Source organism: Trachinotus anak, unplaced genomic scaffold (genome assembly GCF_046630095.1).
Source record: "Trachinotus anak isolate AG129_WGS33_773 ecotype Australia unplaced genomic scaffold, CSIRO_AGI_Tana_v1 ptg000028l, whole genome shotgun sequence".
In the NCBI taxonomy this organism is placed as follows: domain Eukaryota; kingdom Metazoa; phylum Chordata; class Actinopteri; order Carangiformes; family Carangidae; genus Trachinotus; species Trachinotus anak.
The window spans coordinates 1,041,380-1,061,230 of NW_027273879.1; the positions used below are offsets into that span (position 1 = coordinate 1,041,380).

The 19,851-nt window shown below is 42.0% G+C and overlaps 1 protein-coding gene across 3 annotated transcripts; it reads right to left on the minus strand.

Moving 5' to 3' along the window:
- Positions 1-186: 186 nt before the first annotated feature.
- Positions 187-18,931, minus strand: ogdhb (oxoglutarate dehydrogenase b). 3 transcript variants are annotated; one of them, XR_011686249.1, is made up of 23 exons: positions 18,697-18,931; positions 15,992-16,180; positions 15,137-15,230; positions 9,687-9,802; positions 9,357-9,511; positions 9,085-9,231; positions 8,901-8,991; positions 8,239-8,418; positions 8,021-8,149; positions 7,064-7,243; positions 6,284-6,436; positions 5,473-5,575; positions 5,153-5,281; positions 4,897-5,047; positions 4,674-4,801; positions 3,791-3,969; positions 3,559-3,630; positions 3,001-3,126; positions 2,828-2,900; positions 2,534-2,697; positions 2,085-2,239; positions 617-1,987; positions 187-563 (listed from the first exon to the last, which is right to left on the minus strand). XR_011686249.1 is itself a non-coding variant. In XM_071465399.1 (22 exons), the coding sequence occupies exons 1-22, from the start codon at positions 18,928-18,930 to the stop codon at positions 1,867-1,869; spliced, it is 3,075 nt and encodes a 1,024-aa protein (XP_071321500.1). In that variant the 5' UTR covers position 18,931; the 3' UTR covers positions 187-1,866. The 3 variants fall into 3 exon arrangements, 2 of the variants coding, with proteins under 2 accessions (XP_071321500.1, XP_071321499.1); XM_071465399.1 differs by lacking the exon at positions 15,137-15,230 and adding an exon at positions 14,727-14,826 and having other exon boundaries at positions 187-1,987; XM_071465398.1 differs by having other exon boundaries at positions 187-1,987.
- Between the last annotated feature and the right edge of the window lie 920 nt (positions 18,932-19,851).

The following is a 19,851-nucleotide window of genomic DNA, read 5'->3' on the forward strand; positions in this document are numbered from 1 at the left end:
GCTTTGATTTGGACTCTGATGAACGAGTGTGGAGACATCACTGTCTGATGTTTCTACAGAGAGGGATTGAACCTGTTGAACAGTTTAATAAATTCATTATCATCATTAATAACAATTGTCTGACATGTTGTTGTTTATGTGAGACTATAGAAGATATTTCAGACAAAGCACTGAAAAAAAACCGGCAACTGTTCAAGTTTAATCTTTATTTGTTGAAAACAATAGAACATACGTCACTATATGAAAATAAATACATCCTTCAATTCTGTCTTTACATAATGCAAATCATCACCACTGCTGGCTTGTTTTTTTTGTTAAAATGAAACTTTAATTTCAAGTTATCTGTTACATTTGGCACAAACGGAGACGTGACAGAGACGTGGTGGACGGTGAGTGAGCGACCGAGGAGGAAATAAATAAGAACTGAGAGGAATTCAAGCTGAATATATGAAAATGGAAAAAGGATAACAGTAACAAAATTGAAATTGAGTTTATGTAAAATGTAAATACATGTGATGTCATCAACAGTGGACCTCTCCTCTGAACACAGGCAGGTAACACACCTGCACCATTTTAAAGTCACTGCATGAATTCTGTCCGAAGGTTTTATTTTCACTTCCTGGGGGCGAACACATGTTCATGACAGAGCTGCTTAAAAACTTTTTCTATTTCATTTCAGTGAAATATGAGTCATCTGTCTCAGCTCTTATCATTTCCAACATTTTATTTTATTTTTTCACCAACTCTTTGCTGGGAGTGAGAAGACTGACACCACTCATGTTGGAAAGGTAAGCATGAGCCAGCAGCTGGTTAGCTTAGCTTAGCATAAAGACTACAAACAGGGAAACAGCTAGCTCTGTCTAAAGTTTACAAAAATCTGCTCATCTGCTCCATTTAAAGGTCCCATATTTTCACACTTCTCCAGTTTCCTGGTTTCCTCTCTCAGGCTTCTCTCTGGAGCTCCAGTAACAACAGGTCAGTCAGCCAATCAGAAGAGAGGATCTTAGCCTCTCTTCTGATTGGCTGACTGTTTTCTGAATGATCTAATAAAAATATAGCAGATTTCAGGCAAACACTCAGAGAAACCAAATCCTGCAAAGTTGGATGGTGGGTCCATGGGGCATGGCTGAGGGCGGTGACTGCTTTGTTGTGACATCACAAAGTTCCAGAAGTCCTGACGGCTGGTTTTAAGGCTCAGTTTCTGAATACAGGCTGTGTGCATTTCTCTGTGGACTGAGGCTTTGATACTTGTACAAACCTCCTGTAGAACTATAAATAGTAATTTTTACACTTTGGTTTTTGTGCAGAATAAATAAGTGAGGTATAACTTTTTAATCAATGAGCTTTAAAGGTGCTAAGCTAAGCTAACTGGCTTTTATAAGACAGGTGTTAATCATCTTCTCTTACTCTTGGCAAGAAAACAAATACACTGATTTTCCCAAAATGTCAAACTGTTCCTTTATCATTGTTTTCCTTCCTCTAAAATCTTTTGCCACTGATCAAAAGATAAATTCAAATATTGTGGATGTGCAGAGCAGAGCAGGCTGAAATAATTTTGTAATTAATAAAATAAAAACAGATGAAATACATAAGCTAAAAATGGTTTGTCCTAAAAATTAGTTTGTATAAAGTCATACATTCAATGCAGGTTTTCTCAAATTTTTTTTCATAGTAGTGTCCATCACTGTGAACATGAGGTTGTCATAGTAACAGTGTTAAAGTCAGCGAGTCATTGTGCGTTTTGTCTGTAGGTCTGATATGTAAAGAGTCTGAGGAAACAGCACATCAATGCTCAGTGTTGCAGGCAGAGAGACCCGGCGGTGAGGCTCAACGGGCTTGACTGATGCGTGTCATCAGAGGACCCGATCAGTGTTTTCCTGAGAACGCCTCCAGATCGAATGCCGTGTCCAGTAAACGCTGCAGCTCCATGAGGTGAGTCTGTTTGTTCCCAGTGGCCGGAGCTGCTGCAGGCTCGCGGCCAGCGTACCTACAAACACACACACACACACACACACACATGAGCATGCATACATTCACAGCAGAGTTACCTGACATCCTATGCACCAAAGTAAAGTAGAAATTACCAGACGGGGCGGGTGTGGTTGATGGTGGTATGGATGCGGGGCTTGACGTAGTCGTAGTAGCCCTGGTTCTTGTGCTCTTCCTGACACCAGACCAGATCAGCATTCAGATAGCGATCAGTCTCTGCTTTCACCAGATCGAAGGGGAAGGGTGAGAGCTGAACAGAGAGAAAAACAATCCAGTATTAAGACTTTAAACATCTCTTTAAACATCTCTGCAATATTTTTCATCCAATATCAAACTGTCTGTTTGAACCATAGACTGTAAATAAAGATGGACGTAGCCTCTGTGAAGTCGCCCGCAGGTTTCTGAAGAGCCTAAAGTTACACATCTGAAACAAAGGATGGTGCCAGTGTGGTACCGGGCGACAAAACCTATGTGTCATTAGGTCTTTTATTCCTCACAGCATCACTCAGGTTTGAGGCTGTGTTCACCTGGACTCTGACTCTACCTGTTCGATGCGGACGACAGCTACATCATCATCCATGCCCCGGTTCTTACGTTCCCGGGTCAGTTCGTAGTAGATCTTTCCAGTGCAGAAAACGACTCTCTTCACCTTCTCTGGGCTGGCGGCTGCAGGCCCGTCGTCGGGGATTATACGTTTGACGTGGGTACCTGCAGGGTGGGAAACAAACTCTGAATTACACAGAGAGAAGCTACAGTGTATTGGAGACGAGGTTCATGTTTTTGTCCACTTTCTTCTTTGTCTCTTGAATCTCCTGCACCTCTTCTTGTCAGCACTCACCTGGCAGCATGTCATCAAAGCTGGACTTAGCCTCAGGGTGGCGCAGCAACGACTTGGGAGTAAATACTATCAGCTGGAGTTAAAGAGATGAAGACAGAGCACAAGACACAGTGAGTGACTTGAACCACGTTATCTTGTGTGCTGAGTCACGGTTCATCGCGTGCGTCACTTACAGGCTTCCTGAAGGGCTGCAGGATCTGCCTGCGGAGAACGTGGAAGTAGTTTGCAGGAGTAGAGCAGTTGACAACGATCCAGTTACAGTCGTACAGCTGACGCACGGCAAAGTCCTCCGACAGTTTCTGACAAAGAATCAGAAACAAGTAAGAAAATACAAATCACATTAACACACAAACACTCTGTCACTTCTGTTATTATTTTTTGTCCCATAATTTTTGGGAGGCTGTGAACAGGGGGCAAACTTAAATACCTCATCTTCTTCGTCTTTTTTAGTCTCTATCTGTTTAAATTTTGTCAAACTGGCACCTTTAAAAGTGGCTGAATGAGCCATGAGCACTTCCTGTTTGCAGAAAACATATGGATGTTCAGACAACCGTCACTGCATTACTGTGATATTGTGATATATCAATATTGTGACAGTAAAAAATAAAAATACTGTAAAAATGTGGGATATTGTTCACACTATGTCTGTAGAGAGCCCTTCATCTGTTCATATGAGAACAAAGTGTGTATATTTGTTTAGGTCCTGCAGATTGTTTCTGACACAAACTCACAGGGAAAACATCTGGGTCATCGTTGCACATCTGCAGAAACCTTTCAGGACGGGCGGAGGAGTGCTCTGGACCCTGAGATATGGAGGGAAAATAGAAAACCAATCAGGAAGTGACACATTTTTATCAGAGGATGGTGGATCAGGTCCTGTGTGAATTTGTCTAATCACTGATTACAAAGTGGAGTTACAGCTTAATGAATCAGATCATTCAGATCAAGTGTCTCAGCTCCTACCATTCCCTCCATGCCGTGAGGAAGCAGCAGCACGATGCCGTTCTGTCTCACCCACTTGGCCTGGCCTGAGCTGATGAACTGGTCAATGATACACTGAGCTGTGTTGTGAAAGTCTCCAAACTGGGCCTCCCACAGGACCAGTGAGTTGGGACTGGCCATGGCGAAGCCTAATTCAAAACCTGCACACAGGAGAGAAAACAGAACAGGTTCAGTGACCAGAAAAGTGAAGCATGTCAGGAGGGATTCAGGTTTTTTTTTTTTTAGACAGAGCATTAACCCATCTGAACTTCAGTGTGCAGCAGTTTATGTGCATGAGAGTAACCAGGTTACAGTCAGATTTCTCCAGTAAGCTGATTTCTTATTGGAGGTTTCCGCAATCGAGGTTGGGGATTAGAGAAACCTGATTTCCCTGCCATGTATACATGTAACTGTAACAAAGGACTGCAGACAGGGAAAGTAAGAGAGAGATCATCACCTGCAGTGATGTGTCCTTGTGTTTAAAATAAGTCCATCCAAAATCCACTGAAAACTTAAAGTAACACAAAGTAATTGTAGAAGTATAACCTGATTTCTCTGAGTTACCTGATTACATAAGGGCAAGTAAACACACTGATGGTGTAAATCCACACACTAGGTGAGAAACATGTATCAAGCTTAAATGTGGGACCACCTCCATCATTTATTAGCTTTGTAGTCACGTAAGTCAAAGTCACTAGGATTCATCCTCTGGGGATCATGAATGTCGGCAGTAATCTTCACAGCAATCTATCAAATAGATGTTGAAATATTTGAGTCTGGACCAAGGTCATGAAGTCATTGTCTTCCTGTAAAGATTTATTTCTGTCCATCAGTGGGTCTGGTGAGGACAGTTGTTGCTTCTCACCTAGAACTCCATATTCAGACAGAGAGCTGTTGCAGACAGTGTAATGAGCTTGGTCAGGGGAGACGTAGTTCATGGGGATGCAGATCCTCTTATCGACGTTCTGGTCATGAAGGACGTGGTGTCGATGGCTGTGAGAGAAAAGAGAGTATGACCATGGAAGGATGAGCATGTTGTGGACGACATTTGTTGTAAGTGAATTGGTGTATCGGTGTATTGGTTGTACCTGAACGTGCCCCTCTCCACATCCTGTCCACTGAGACGTACATGGATCCCTTCTTTGAGCAAAGAGCCAAAGGCCATGTACTCCCCGAGAGCCCAGTCACACACTCGCTGACTCACCATGTTGGCTCGACCCTTTAGGATACGACTCAAACCTAAAACACAAGCACACAGGCACAAACGCACAGATTTAAAAGGAAAGATTTAAGGACACAACATTCAGAGAATATTCATGAGAGCAGGAGGAGAGAGGAGGGCACCTCCGTGTATGGTGAAATCTTCCATGGGGACAGAGGCAGCGATGTTTCCGATGTGAACGAGCTCCTCTTCACCGATGCCAGTCGAAGGGCAGTTCATATTCTTAGGCTGACCCTCCAGTGTGAAAAAACCTTAACACACACACACACACATTAGGGCTGCACCTAACAACTCTTTTTCTTGATTAAACATTTGGTAGAAATTATATCAGAGGATTGTGAAGAATTCCTGCTATAAGCTGAAGGAGAATGTCTTGTTTTATTTCAGTGACAGTTTCAAAATGTCAAATAAATAAATAAATAAATAAATAAATAAATAATACCAGGCCATGGTGAGTCTAGCCAGTGTTTGATGTGAAGGATCTTCTCATCTTTGGAGCGAGCGTAGGCCTCCTCACAGATTTTGTCGTACCTCGCGACTTCCTCCTGGAAGAGATGGACATGAATTGTGCACTTCAATAGAAATAAGGGTCTCCAGCCACGCAGCAGCTCTGTGAGGCTGTACCTGAGCTAAATGTTACACACCAGCATGCTAACGTGTGTAATAGTATAGTAGCTCTGTACTGTAAAGCTCGCCTGACTTGAGGGTTTCTTTTCAACATAGAAGCCCATTCATCACTTGACTTGTTGACAGGACGCAGAAACATGTAAAGTACATTTCTGAGCCTGAACATCATTAAATATTCTTTCTTGTTCCTGCTGTGATTTAAAAAAAAAAAACAGTTTTATCCACAGACTGAAAACTGAGCAGGTTTTCTTGTCCTCAACTCTCTCAGAAACACTTTTGTTGCCATTGTGTCAGACTTTTATATCCCTGATTCTTTTCTTGCAGTAGAACATTCAGGTTGTTGAGATGCTCCATTATGTGACACAGAGCAGAGCCGTCTGGCAGTGACAGATTTCTACTCGCTGACAATCAAACCTGTTTTTTATCCTTCAGTATAAAATGCTGCCTCTGTGCAGAAAGAGCAGCTTCAGACTGAGAACGGCCCCGAGGTGAATGTTGCTTTTTTATGGGGTCAATATACTGAATTGAACTATTTAAAGCCCTGCTCATGACTGTGACACCAGTAAACAAACACACTCATTGACTAATGGTTGTTAAATCTTTAGTATCAGTGCAGGTTGCCTCACCTCGTACTCCTGTGTTGTGACGACTCCATCAGCGATGAGTTTCTCAGCGAACTTCTGCAGGACGCCCTTCTGCTTCTTGATCTGCTTGTACATCAGCGGCTGCGTGAACATGGGCTCATCCATCTCATTATGGCCGTTACGCCTGTAACACACCTAAATGTGAAGAGGTAAAAACTTCAGGCATGTTCTTCAGCCAACATGACAACACAGTCAAATATACTCAACCTCCAGGACCTGCCAGGCCTTTTAAACTCATCCAGGAAATGACACCTGCCACATTCATGTGCATTGATCAATATCTTTACATTGTCAATGGATCAAATAACTGAAAAGTGAAAGGTGTCCCTCACAGTGATGAATCCACCAGAGAAAATTCCCCTCAGATCTACAGAGTGTTTTAGCCTCAGCTCTGAAAGATGGAAAAGGGGCAAAAATTAGCATCTTGTGTTTGAATTACTTCTGATCAGACCTGGAGCCGATAAACCTGCATCTACTGCTCAGTCATTTGACCTGGGAGTGAATTATATCCTAAGTATTATAAACTTTTTCACTGTCGACAGAAGCCTGATGTTAGCAGGTTTTTGGACAAGTGGAAAAAGGCTTCAGATACGTCTGTTGTGTTTACGGTCTGTCCCTCTGCTGCCCCCAAGTGGCCAAAAAACAATGAATTAACATTTAAAAAATCATGTGATCACCCTGAGATTTCAGGACCTCAGTAAAGTAAAGTTTAAGTTCATGATCTTTTAAGATCAGAGTATAAAATATTTTCTACATACGTACCAGGTCTACGACCACATCTTTATGGAAGGTGTTCCTCCACTCGGCCGCTACGTTACACACATACATCACAGCCTCTGGGTCGTCAGCATTGACATGAAAGATGGGAGCGTTTACGACCCGGGCCACGTCTGTGGGGTACGGAGAGGAACGAGCCATCCTGGGGTCTGTGGTGAAGCCGATCTGTGGGGATGAGAGGATGATGACTGAAGTGTTTTAATGTCTCTGTTTCAATTTCCTGACAAAGAAACTGATTTAATTTTATGATGAGATTCACAGTTTTTACTGAACTAATTCTAATCAGTGAAGCAACAAATCACCATCAGACCAACAGGTTCACAAACAGGATTGTAGTTACTCTCTGGATCTGTTGTGTGAGTTGTATCTAAAAAAAATTACATCTTCCATTATCATTATCATCTCAGGCTGTGCATTCAATAAAATCCAAAATAAAACAAATGAAGTGATGACATTAGGATCTGAGGAACATGATTTCACATGCATTCAGAACTTCAAGAAAAGAACATTTTCTGGAGCCAAACCATTTTTATTTTCAATATATTCAACTTACATACACTTAGATAAACTCTTTGGACTCAAACGATCTGAAAACAGAACATGTGTAGTAGAATTAGCACCATGTAATTTGGTAAATGACTAAAATATTATCAGAAGAAATGGTCCCAGAGTTGAGTAAATCAAAGTTATGTTGGAGCCAGCTCCTGGCCACTATACTCCTGATTCTACTGACATTCACACCCCATGGATTACTGTTTTTTAAATTATGTAGCTTAATATTCTCAGTTTGTTAAAATAAAAAAAACTTATGTTTGGCTGCTGAAAACAGTGAGTCTCCTGCTTTTATCAGGGCCTTACGAGCCAGTTTGTGACATGAGTCAGACTGAGTATCTGCTGACACATTATAACACACTAACCCTCCACCAGAGCCCGAGTGCGTACCTGGTTGTTGACCACCACATGTATGGTGCCGTGGGTGGTGTAGGAGGGCAGGTCAGACAGGTGGAACGTCTCATACACGATACCCTGGCCTGCAAATGCAGCATCGCCGTGAAGCAGAATAGACATCACCTGCAAAATCATTCATCAAGTTAAAAACCTGTTGGTAAAACAACCAGAGAGGCTTTAACCATGTGACAAATAATCTGTAATCAGAGTACCCTCTTGCCCTCAGTGTCCCCACAGTAGAACTGCTCAGCTTTGGTCTTTCCCTGCACCACTGGGTCCACTGCTTCAAGGTGGGACGGGTTCGCCACCAGTGACATGGTGATGTACCGGTCGCTGACCCGGTTCATCCTTTTGTGATACATCCCCAGGTGATATTTCACATCACCAGATCCCTGAGAGCAGAGAATAAAGAACATTATGATGAAGTTTGTGAACTGTTTGGTCTTGAGGATCCAGGCAAAGTTAAACTACCACTAAATGATTACCTGGTTAATCAATCTGAATATTAATTGACAACGATTTGGCCATTTATAGTCATTCATAAAGTAAAATTTCCAAACATTTGTTTGTTCATGTTTAAATTGAATAACTTTGGACTGTTGGTCAGAAATGATCTTACTGTGTGCTTAAAATGAAGCTAAAGACAGGGGGTGGTTTGCTTAGCACAAAGACTGGAAACAGGGAGGAACAACTGGCTTGTGTCTGTCCAAAGGTAAAAAAAACATCTGCCTACCAACATCTGTTCTTGTGTCTTTAATCCAGATAAAAATAATAAAATAACAGTTTCTCAGCCAAGTGCAGTGACTTCCTACATGTTTTCGACTGATAACAAGAAAGAAAAAATTGCTCCTGTCTCTGCAGGTAATGTTCAAACCTCATCTGCAGCCTCTAGTTTCGAGTCAAACTGGCAGAAGATCTGATCCAGCTCCTTCCGGATCACGTTCGCCAGCACGTTCAGTCGACCTCTGAGGAGACACAAGGGGGAGGACGGCGTGCATCAGGAGGGAACATTCAGGAACACTCTGTTTGTTTTCTGGTCTCATGTGTGAACTCTGTACCTGTGCGGCATTCCCATGATCACGCTCTCCACGCCGCTCTGACTGGACTTGTCGATGATGGTCTTGAGGGCCGGGATGAGCGATTCGCAGCCTTCCAGGCCGAAACGTTTCTCTGACGACCACTTCCTCTGGAGAAACTCCTCAAACCTGTGAACAGGTGATGGTACTGCTGTTTCACATTGTGGCTCACAAAATCCTTTTGCCCTCCAGCTACTCTGCTTCTCCAGTTAACCACTGAGGTGTGTGAGGAATGTGAAGAGACACAGACAGACCTGGTGGATCGGATCATTCGGGCCAACAGAGTCCTCTTCTCCTCCAGACTGAACTGCATGATTCCTGGGGTCTCGAACTTCTGTCTGATCCACTGGCACTGCTCCACGTCATTGATGAACATGAACTCTACTCCGATGTGCTGACAGTAGGCCGTCTGGAGGAGAGAGGGAAGGGTCAGTGTGTGTGGAGGTCTGAGCTTCATTTGATCTGTTCTATTATAAAATAGAATCTATTAGATTAGATTAGATTGACATCAAATAGTTGACTTGTCACTGTAGCACTTCAGGATGTGTCACAGTTAAGTAATTATTTTAGGAAACGTGCAGTACCTCCAGGCGGCGTATTATCTCTCTGAGTGGCAAAGTGTTCTCGTTGCCTCCGATGAAGGTGGTGGTGGGAAGGCGGAACACCTTGTCCAGGTCGGATTCAGTCAGACCATAAAAACCTGTGAACACAGTGATATGGAGAATAAGCACAGACAGGAAAACCAGGCCAATGTGTGGGGGGGGGGGGGGGGGGGGGGGGGGGGGGGGGGGGTGAAACTGGGGGGAAAGAGAGCAGAACAGAAGAAGATGAGATGGTGACACTGACACGTCACCATGACCAAGACAGAGGAGAAGTAAACGAAGGGAAACACCACTGAATCCAAGATTTCCTGGAATTTGTGATCCTGTGTTTATTTTCATCCTCACTGTTTGAACTCTCTGTGCAGCTGTTTAATCTGACAGATTAGATTCAGTCCCAACGGCTGCAGCCAGACTCCTGATGGGAACACAGACATTTTATCACAGGCTTTCTGAACCTCACTCTATTTCTTTTTATTGATAGACTTAAAGGAATTAAAACTGCAACTGATGATTAATTTCACATCAGTTTTTTTCTTGATTGATTGATTAATAATTTTGCCTGGTAAATTTCAAAAATGTTTGCTTGTTTTGTCCAAAGACATTTCATCTACTGTCAGAAATGCAACAAATCCTCACATTTTAGAACCTGGAAACGTTAGGTTTATCAAAAATGACTGAAACAATGAATGACTACTGAAATATTTGACAAATAATTTATTTGATCAACTAAATAATTAACCAACTTTCATTGCAGCTCAGATTTTACACACAAAGATCAGTTTACTAATCTTTTGGTTTTCATATGCAGTGAGAGTTTAACTCCTCACTGTTTTAGTTATTAAGCTGCAGACAGATCCTGCACGTTTTATGAATATCGCTGTTCCAGCAATTTCCTACATCACCTCCATAAAGTTGGGGGACTCGCTAATAAAAGATTAAAACAAGAATGGAAAAAACTGATGCAGCAGACGCAAAATAAATTATCTGACTTTTAGTTTCTAGTGTTGGGTCAAACTCCAAAATAGCTGGATCTTACATTTCCCATAATGCAACTTCCCTCCCTGCCTGATAACAACCATGCATACTATTCCCCATTTTCAGTTTGTGTGTAAAATCGGTCAAATAGGCCTTTAAGCAACGTTTTAGAATTTCATCTCTATTTCTATTTGTTCATTTCCTATGAGACTTAAACTCTCTCGTGGTCACTGCAGAGTGAAAACTGAACTCATTACAATCTCAAAATGGCTGAGCTCTCTTCGTCAGGACCCTGAGGCTCCTGACTAACCTGCCGAACGAGATCAGACAAGTCCTGTGTTCTCCTTTAAAACCAGCCTGCACAGTTTTAGTCCAGAGCTGTGGTTTTTGTTTTGTGCTGTTTTATTTGTCATCTGCAACTTGTCCTTTTGTCTTTATTATGCAGTATTGCATTTCTATTCACATTACACTGTATATCTTATTTTGCATGTTCATCTGATCTACTGTGCACTAATTAAAAAACAGACTAATTACAAGCGCACGCTCTCAGCCTCTCTTCTGATTGGCTGGCTGAAAATATTCAGGAAATGATTAATTAATTATTAAAATAATGACCAATTGACTAATCCGTTAATTGATTAATTGTTTCAGCTTTAATAGAAGGTAATGGTAAATTTAAGTTAGCAAATATCAAATCCAAATTTGTGTTATAGTTTCTGCCTTTGTCAGGAATTCAGTAGATTTCCTTTAATAATGAAGAACACAGTGTGTTAGACACAGAGAGGAGCAGATGATGTTCTTCTGACTGGAAGCAAACAGATAACACACAGAACAGGACTGATGGGTTAAATCTGGTCAAACAGTGCGACTGTGTTCTGAGGAGGAGCAGGGCAGCTTGTGTTTATCTAAAGCATGTTATGTGCTGATTGCACCGCAGATAAGACAATATGGAACAGAGGAGGAAGGAGGGAGCAGGTTGTATCTACGTCTATGTTTGAACATCTCTGTCAGCAAATTAGTGCCGGCTGCTGTGCTGAGGACAGGGGCTTTTCAATCCAATATTACAGAGTCAGCTCTCTCTCCATTACGTAAGGGATCTTTAGACTTTCCTCCCCCTCCGTGAACCTGGCCCGCACATAAAAAAGACAGAACTTGTTTTTTTCCGCGATGGTTCAAGGAGAAGAGGCTGAATGATCCAAACGCTGTAATCAAGCAGTGTCTGGCTGCTATCTAATCACAGTAACATTTTTATGAAGTGGGAACAGATAAGCCTGTATAAATCCCGTTCGACCCCATAGGCTGCTGAGCAAAGGTTAAAAGCAGGAGCCAGCACAGCTAACACACCTACACCTCCAGGGAACTTACAAGAGCTTCAGGTACCACACACACATTTATAAAGTGTTTTCAGGCTGTAATTAATGGCTTTATTAATGGCTATTAAATCACTTACCGATGTTTTATAGGCCTCTGACACCAAAACTTTCTTTTCTAACTTTCTTGGACCATCAAACTGTTTATCTTCTAGATAAACATGCAGGACCCATAAACTGCTTACTAGCATTTACAACTGCAGTCTTACTACGGTTAAATCATTGATAAAGAGTTTGACTAGCTGATGATCTGCATACAAATCTTGTAATAGTACAGTCCATCAGGTCTACAGGTGTGGGGCGTCACAGTGGGTCACCTGGTAGAGTGCATATCATTCAGGTTTCATCCTGAGCAGCCTGAGTTCAAGTCCGACTTGAGGCGCTTTGCTGCATGTTTTCCCCTCTCTCTCTCTCTCCCTGACTTTCCTGTCTCTCTCTCTCTCTCTTTTAATAAAGTAATAATCAATAAAGACATTAATTACATGTAATTGTTTGTAAATTGTGTATTAACAGAAAGTGGAGCTGTGATGGAGCATACTGTGTCAGCTCTGATGTTTTCTCTAGAAGAAATGAGAACCAACCAGGGACAACTCCAACTCTATAGCTGAGAGCTCTTAGATAATAAGCCAACGAGAAGCCACAGGAAACTGGTTTTAAATGGATCTTTACCAAGAACACCACAAACTGAAAGCAGCCTTTTAAGGGTTAGATGACAGAGCAAAGAGCGAGGCTTGAGGTTTGAGGGTCTCATCCTACCTTCAGCATTCAGATCAAAAAGATGTTCTTTATAATGAGAGAACTCTGGAGGCGTGGAGAGACACAAACACACAAACATCAGGTCACAGAGCTTCTCACATATTCTTTGAGGCTCATCTGGGCCTGGACCCTGACCTCTTGTTTGACCCGTGTGAACCTCAGCTCCACCAGGACAAAGGAGAACTCAGTGAAATGGAACAATAACTCTGTTAACTGTGGAAACATCCTATTACAGCTCATAACAATCACCTGGAGGCCCAACCTTTTCATTAGACACAATGCTGCAGGCAGGCATGCATCACACACCACAGCAAACACACCGTTTGCTTTAACTCTTCGCACCATTGCACCAAAGGAGGTGAGTAAACCATGTGCTACATGTGTGAAAACCAGACAACTGAATAATCAATCTAAAGTGAGACAATTTAGAAGAGCGTAATAATGCTCCACCTGGTCAATATAAAGACCATAAAGCGTATTATCTTATCTCCTCAGAAACCAGAACTTGTTGTTCAGTATGTGTTGATCATAGAACAAGAGGAATACACATGTGCAAGAGCAACTGTGCACAAATCAAATGATTAATGAACAATGAACTGGTAGAATACACAGACAGGACTGGGCGTCTGCAGCTGTGGGTGCGGCTCTGTGAGGCTGTACTGAGCGAAATGCTAACATCAGCATGCTAACACAGCCTCTCCACCTATCTATAGCCACAACAGCTCTGAGACCAACAACCATAAAGCACACTGTCTTATCTGGTTTCCCCAGAAACCATTACTTTTTGTACAGTATGTGCTGATAAGGACAACAGGACAGATGAGTACAGCAACAAACATGACTTATTATGGTTTGGATACAAACCCTGACAGTGACATAATAAACTGGTCAATTAAATTACATCTTCTTCTTATAACAAATATGTTACAAAGACTTTATATTTGTTGCTTGTTTATGAATCATTCATAGAGGAGTAATACGGGTCAATAAAAACTACTTCTAGGTTGCCAGGTTGTGTGTATCCTCCCAGCTCTTTGTTTATTCTTTCACTAATGACTTCTAATGAGTGATAAAATATGCAGTTAGTAAATCATTAATGAGCCACTGCTCATTTACTTTAATTTGTTGTCTGCTGTTAAATAACCTGTTGGCCTCTGAGCAGGGCAGAGGTCAGCAGAGGTCAAATCAGCCACAGTAACTGAGAACTCCTGCAGCTGTTTGTGTCACCCTGCTCATTTTAGGATTACAGGAAAATACAAAACAGCCACATTTTGAAGGCTGATCAGGACTGGAGGGTTTTAACTCAATGATTATTTACAGCTACTACTTTTAAAAAACATGTTTAGTCCATTAAACGTCAGAGAATAATGAGACTCAAACCCAGGCCGCTGTGGTAATGACTGAACCTAAATGGTATGTGCTCTACCAGGTGAGGCGCACTAAATTGCTTAATTATTTTTAAAAAAAGTTTACACAACACAAGGCTTAAAGCTGCCTCACTGTGCAGCTCTGTTACATTGAAAAAAAACATAACCCCCCTCAACCCCTTTCGAGTGTGGTTATCCATCCATTAGGTTTTAGCAGAGGAGGATAAACAGCAGCCAAACAATTTCCTTCACAATCAGGCAACTTACTGATCTAAAAACATGAATAATCTGTTGATTAACATGAATAAAACCTTTCATTTTCACATTTAAACCATTTAAGTTTCTAAATCAGAAATAAACCGGATAAAATGTTGAATTATTTATTTTTGACTAAAATAAACATTTATACGTTGATTTAAGTTTGGACTGTGACTCCACATGTACATGATAAATCCTCAGAGAGTGATAATTTATCTATGTTTTTATGTATTTTAGGCTGAGTTGAGAAGTTAATGAACAGCTGCTCCCTGGTACATGGCCCCTGCTCTCCTCACCCAGTTCACTGTGGGAGGTGATGAAATCCGAAGGTGTGGGCTTCAGGTCGGCAGCCATGATGCCCAGAGGGTCCAACTGAGCCACGTGGTGACCCTGGACCTGTGCTCCATGTGAGGCGGGGTAAAGGTAGGGTGGGCCAGTGTAAGTAAACAAAAAGGTGGGAGGCTGATGGAGGAGGGGAGATCACTCAGAAGATAAGGATGTGTGAATTGACGGGCGTGTCACGTGGACAAAGAAGATAAAAATGGGGGTGAAAACACTAGGGGAGAGGGACGCCGAGTGAAAGGTGGGGGGTGGGACAGTGGGACAAACCAGAGTACATAAGGACAACACGTGTAGGACAGGAAGAAGGAAGGACAGGTACAGAGAGGAAAACATTAGTAAACATGTAAACAGGTGTGTTTCTCACCAACGTTCTGGAAACCAACGGTACACGGGGCATCGTCGAAGTCTACACAGCTGATGTCCAGCGGGTCCAACTTCGCTATGTGATGCCCTCGTACCTGCACACAGGGCAACAAGGCTCAGTTTATGTTTGTGGAAGCTTTCCATGGTCAGTCTGTGTCAACCCATCTCAGCAGATTCTTGTCTGTGTCCTTTTCTAGACTGCTGACCACTTCCTGTAAGATTTCCTAATGTGTGTCCACACGTTAGCAGACTCTCACACGCAGATATGGGTCAAAGGTTGTAAACAGACGCTGCTAATGACCACTGAACAGTTCATTGAACAAGTTGTTCTTAGACATTTACTAAAGCACAGTTTTGAGCTACTTATTTCCATTTTATACTCGACTACATTACACTAGACTCCAGCTGCAGTGTTTAAATTACATGTTAAGGCATCAGGAATAATAAAAAAATATCACAGTATACTTAATAAAGAAGCCTGACTCAATGTAATAGAATATTTGTGAAATAAACTAAACCAGAATTACTTTCTGAACTCAAACAGCTGATGCACCTCCAACTTGACAATGTGTGTAACATTGTCTTGTCTAACAAATGCAGCCTCAAACATGAGTCATTATTCAGACTGATGGTCCCACCAGGAAACAGAGAGGACAGAGAACTGTCAGATTGCTGTTGGTTCCTCCTTATCTTTTAACTGTAGGATATCTTGTACTGATAGCAGGGGTCACACTACAGTCCCTCTGATGTGATCTGATTTGGATGATTTCATCCTGAAACATAGTCAGTGTCACTGTCAGAGTCCACTTATACACATATCTATGTGACATAAATAGAACGTGTGTTTGTAGTTTACCTGGTACGCTCGTATGAGGGATTGTACCGCTAGATGATCCTTCACCAGCTTCTCCACATTGGGCTGAGCCCCCACCAGAGCCTGGACACTGGCCAGTCCCTGAGAAGTCCCACTGAAGGGTGGAGGGCTCTGGTAGGCCGCACCAGGTGGAGCCCCTGCATTAGCGTTACGGAAAAATATGTCCCAGGACTGCAGGAGACAGAGGAGAGAAGCCAAATCACTCAGTATGTTTTAATAAATAGTGTAATGCTTTACTTCTTCAGCGTGTCCTCACAGCTCCCGTCAAAGTCAAACCAGGTCAAGTGTTAATTCACTTAAATGTGCACAACAGGACTGAACGAACAAATACAGTGACACTGACAAGACTAAGAGACCAGGACCACGCTGGCAGCTCTGTGAGACCATACTGAGGCACAGGGGGGTGCTGAGCTAAATGCTACCATCAATGATTGTTTTCATTATCAATTAATCAGCCAATTATTGTCTCAATTTGTCATTTTATCTATAAGAAAATTTTGAAGAAACCACAATTTAATTTCCCAGAATTCAAATGTCATGTTTTGTGCAACCAACAGTCCAGAAAACAGAGCTATTCAGTTTACGACATAATAAAACAAAGAAAAGCTGAAACCAGGTGGATGTTTGGTATTTTTGCTTGAAAAATGACAATGAATCAACTATCAACTTTCCTGTTTGATCGACTAATTGTTTTAGCTCCAATTATTGCTAACGTGCACGCAGTAATAACCATGAATGTGTGTGTCGGGTGCTGAGATGTTTCAGTCTGGGCAAAGTGGTGGACTGACTGACATGCCGACATCACCATCCATAGAGCCACGCTGCTAAAGACACACACACACACACGTGTCTGACCTTGCATCTAGGTTTCTAACCACATAGGAGAGTAATTGGCTTATTGCCGTGAGAGGCTTTTAAGATCAGTGTTGTCACGTCGTAAATAGAGCTGCTTCACATCCGCCTCTGTAGTGCAATATGAGCTTATAGGTAGGTCTGACATAACATTTTTACCACAGCCCTGTATGACGCCTCGCAGCACAAATAGTTATTACCACCAAACAATGACAGCAGAGATCAGCCTTTAAACTGGTTTTTAAACTGGTTCCACATTCATGTGTTTTCAGGCTGGCGTCAATAACAACATCCCAACCTTCCATCTTTCAAGACTGAACATTTTCATGACATCTCTCCAGAGTGAAAGCCTGTGTTTAAGGGTTTCAGGTTAATCCACTTAATGATGTTTATCAGCTTATTGATTGGAAATCTGAGCTCGTTCTACTTGGCCCAACAAGAGCAAAGTTTAAAGTTCTAGATAAGCTTTGGCAGCCTGATTTTCACTCAGCCTTTCTAGTAATTTGGGAGATTTGTTCGCCAACGCTGGTCTGAATTGTGAGATTGAAAGTAAGTAGATCATTTCTGACTGGGACAACATAGGTAGTTGAGGCTGATAAGACCCAATTAGGGGGCGACCATGTGTGTATCAGGGAGATCTTTGGAAAGATCTGTTTCCCGTTCAGACTACAACACAACCCCAGAGTTTAAAAACTAAAACAGGTCCAGCAGTGTTTCCAGTCTCCGTTTTAGGTGCTTGACAACTTCGGAGTAGTCTGGACGGCTGGAGGAAATGTATCAAGGCCCTTACAATCATAACTTTGTGCTATTAAGTCTTAATATTATAATATGGAGTTTCTACTATTGCTGGTTCCTGCTACTGCTGACTATAAAAGGTATTGCCACAACATTTTCAGTATTTAGAAATAAAGAAACTTACTGGAAACAGATAAAAATTTCTGTTCAGGGTAAATTTGTATTTGCTAACTAATCTTTCTAATTAGTTAACAGCACACATGAACTTCCAGTGAGAAATAATAGCTAGTAGCAGTAACAGTAACCCAACAGGTTTCCAAAGGTACTGATGGGGAATAAAATCCACAGTGCAAAAAAAATACTCTCCAAAGTTCAGCCACAGCTAAAATGAGACTTCAACAGTCTGAGTCAGATGAATCAAGTGGCTGTCCTCCAGGGTTACTGTCTTTTCATAACACAGGAAGGTGTGTGAATCATCAAGAATAACAGGGACACTGTGTCTGGAAAGAGATGCTGTGCTTGTGTTTTAAATATAATTATTCATTTCTATGAGCACCACCTGGACATAGTAATCCACAACTATTTGCATGGTGAGACACCACTACAAGTACTTTAGGTGAGGGTTCCCTTCAACATCCTCACTCTGATATATCAAGGCATTGCTTTCACTTGAACAGCCATACTGTTTGCAACCTAAACTGGGTTTTAGGCAGAAGCCTGTGGACATGTTGGCTCAACATCTTTAAATAACTGGTGCAACTGTGTTTTTGGTGAGAGAACATTCAGTGTTTGTCATTCCCAATGCTGCACGAACACACAAACAAACACACACAATACCGACAGTGTCTGTTTGTGTAACCTTTACCCTACTAATTTTTGGACAGGTATCTGTCACTGTTGAGAACTTATGCTGTGGAGCCTCTCAGGAAGAGAGTGAGGGAAACACATCCAGTGCAGAGGGTTTGGGACTGGACATCACTTTAACTGAGGGATAGCACTGAGTCTGTTTTGCATACATGTATTAACCTGGCTGTGAAAACAAATTCAAGATTTGAAGCATAAATAATACGACACATGACACACACACAGACGTACAATACCTTGTGCACATTCCTGGGATTCTCGAGCCATGCATAGTACATCTCCTCCACATAGTTAGTGTTGGTGCCATTAAGAAAAGGTTCAGCAGTCACAGATGCATTAAAGCACCTCACGGGCCGAAACGTCCTTAAGCCCCCTTCGACTGCCAATGATCTGGGCTGTGATTGGCTCTGGGCTGTCTGTGCAGCCGTCAAAGGCCGAAGCCTTGCAACTGTAGTTCTTAAGCGGTGCATGGCTGCTGTTCAGCCACAGCTCCTCTCCCCCTTCCTTCCCAAAAGAAAAATGCAGCAGCAATGTCCCGGACAAGGAGCCCCTCCAAGCTCCTGAGCAGCTGCCGCTCTCGCTCGTCCAATCTGGCTGAACCGGTGAGGTGGGCTTCTCCACGGATCCTGATCCTGCTCCTCTCGAGTCTCCACTGGATCCTGTTGAGTCTAAATGTAAATGTTGTGCATCAGAAACACTCCACTGCACCAGTGCTACTCTTAAAGGATAAAGCTACAAGGCTACAGCACAGAAGAATAAACTAGCCAAGGCTAGAGAGTGTTTTCATGGGGTTTGTTAACAATAAAAAAAATCCTTAAATGATGATATATGACATGAACACCCTCAGTGGTGTAACTTTATCTTAGTTCTTAGTACGTCCACAGCAAATAATAAACCACAGTAAGTACTGTTCATCCTAAATATAGCTAAACCACCACTGAGGAGTGCATCTTGAAGGGGTCCCTCTCATAACCATAAAATCTGGGTACAGCCCCCCCCCCCCATAAACACACAAGTAGTTTGCAGCACTTGAGAGGACATTTCATTGACTTGCATTCATTCCTTGGAGACTAACCTTGACAGAGCTGCAACAATAAGTCAACTGAGTGACTGGTCGGTTGACAAAAACATTCATCAGTAACTATTTTACTTTTTTTAATGATTGTAAACTGAATACCTTTGGGTTTTTGACAGTTTGTCAGACAAAATACTTGATTTAAAGATGTCATTTTTTGGTTCTTGGAAATTATTCTGGGCCTTTTTCACTAATTTGTCATATTGTGACAAAATGATCAATCGAAAAAATAATCTACAGCTTAATAGATAATTAAAATAATTACTGTTGCAGGCTTAAACCTTTAGCATAACCAAGACCTGAGTACCAACTGAGA

Excerpts from the sequence above, each read along its gene's own strand:
- ogdhb (XM_071465399.1), bottom strand. The coding sequence starts at position 18,930 with ATGCACCGCTTAAGAACTACAGTTGCAAGGCTTCGGCCTTTGACGGCT. Across the intron at positions 7,244-8,020 it reads ATGTGGTGGTCAACAACCAG|ATCGGCTTCACCACAGACCC; the intron begins GTACGCACTCGG and ends TCATCCCCACAG. Across the intron at positions 3,631-3,790 it reads CTCACGGCATGGAGGGAATG|GGTCCAGAGCACTCCTCCGC; the intron begins GTAGGAGCTGAG and ends TCCATATCTCAG.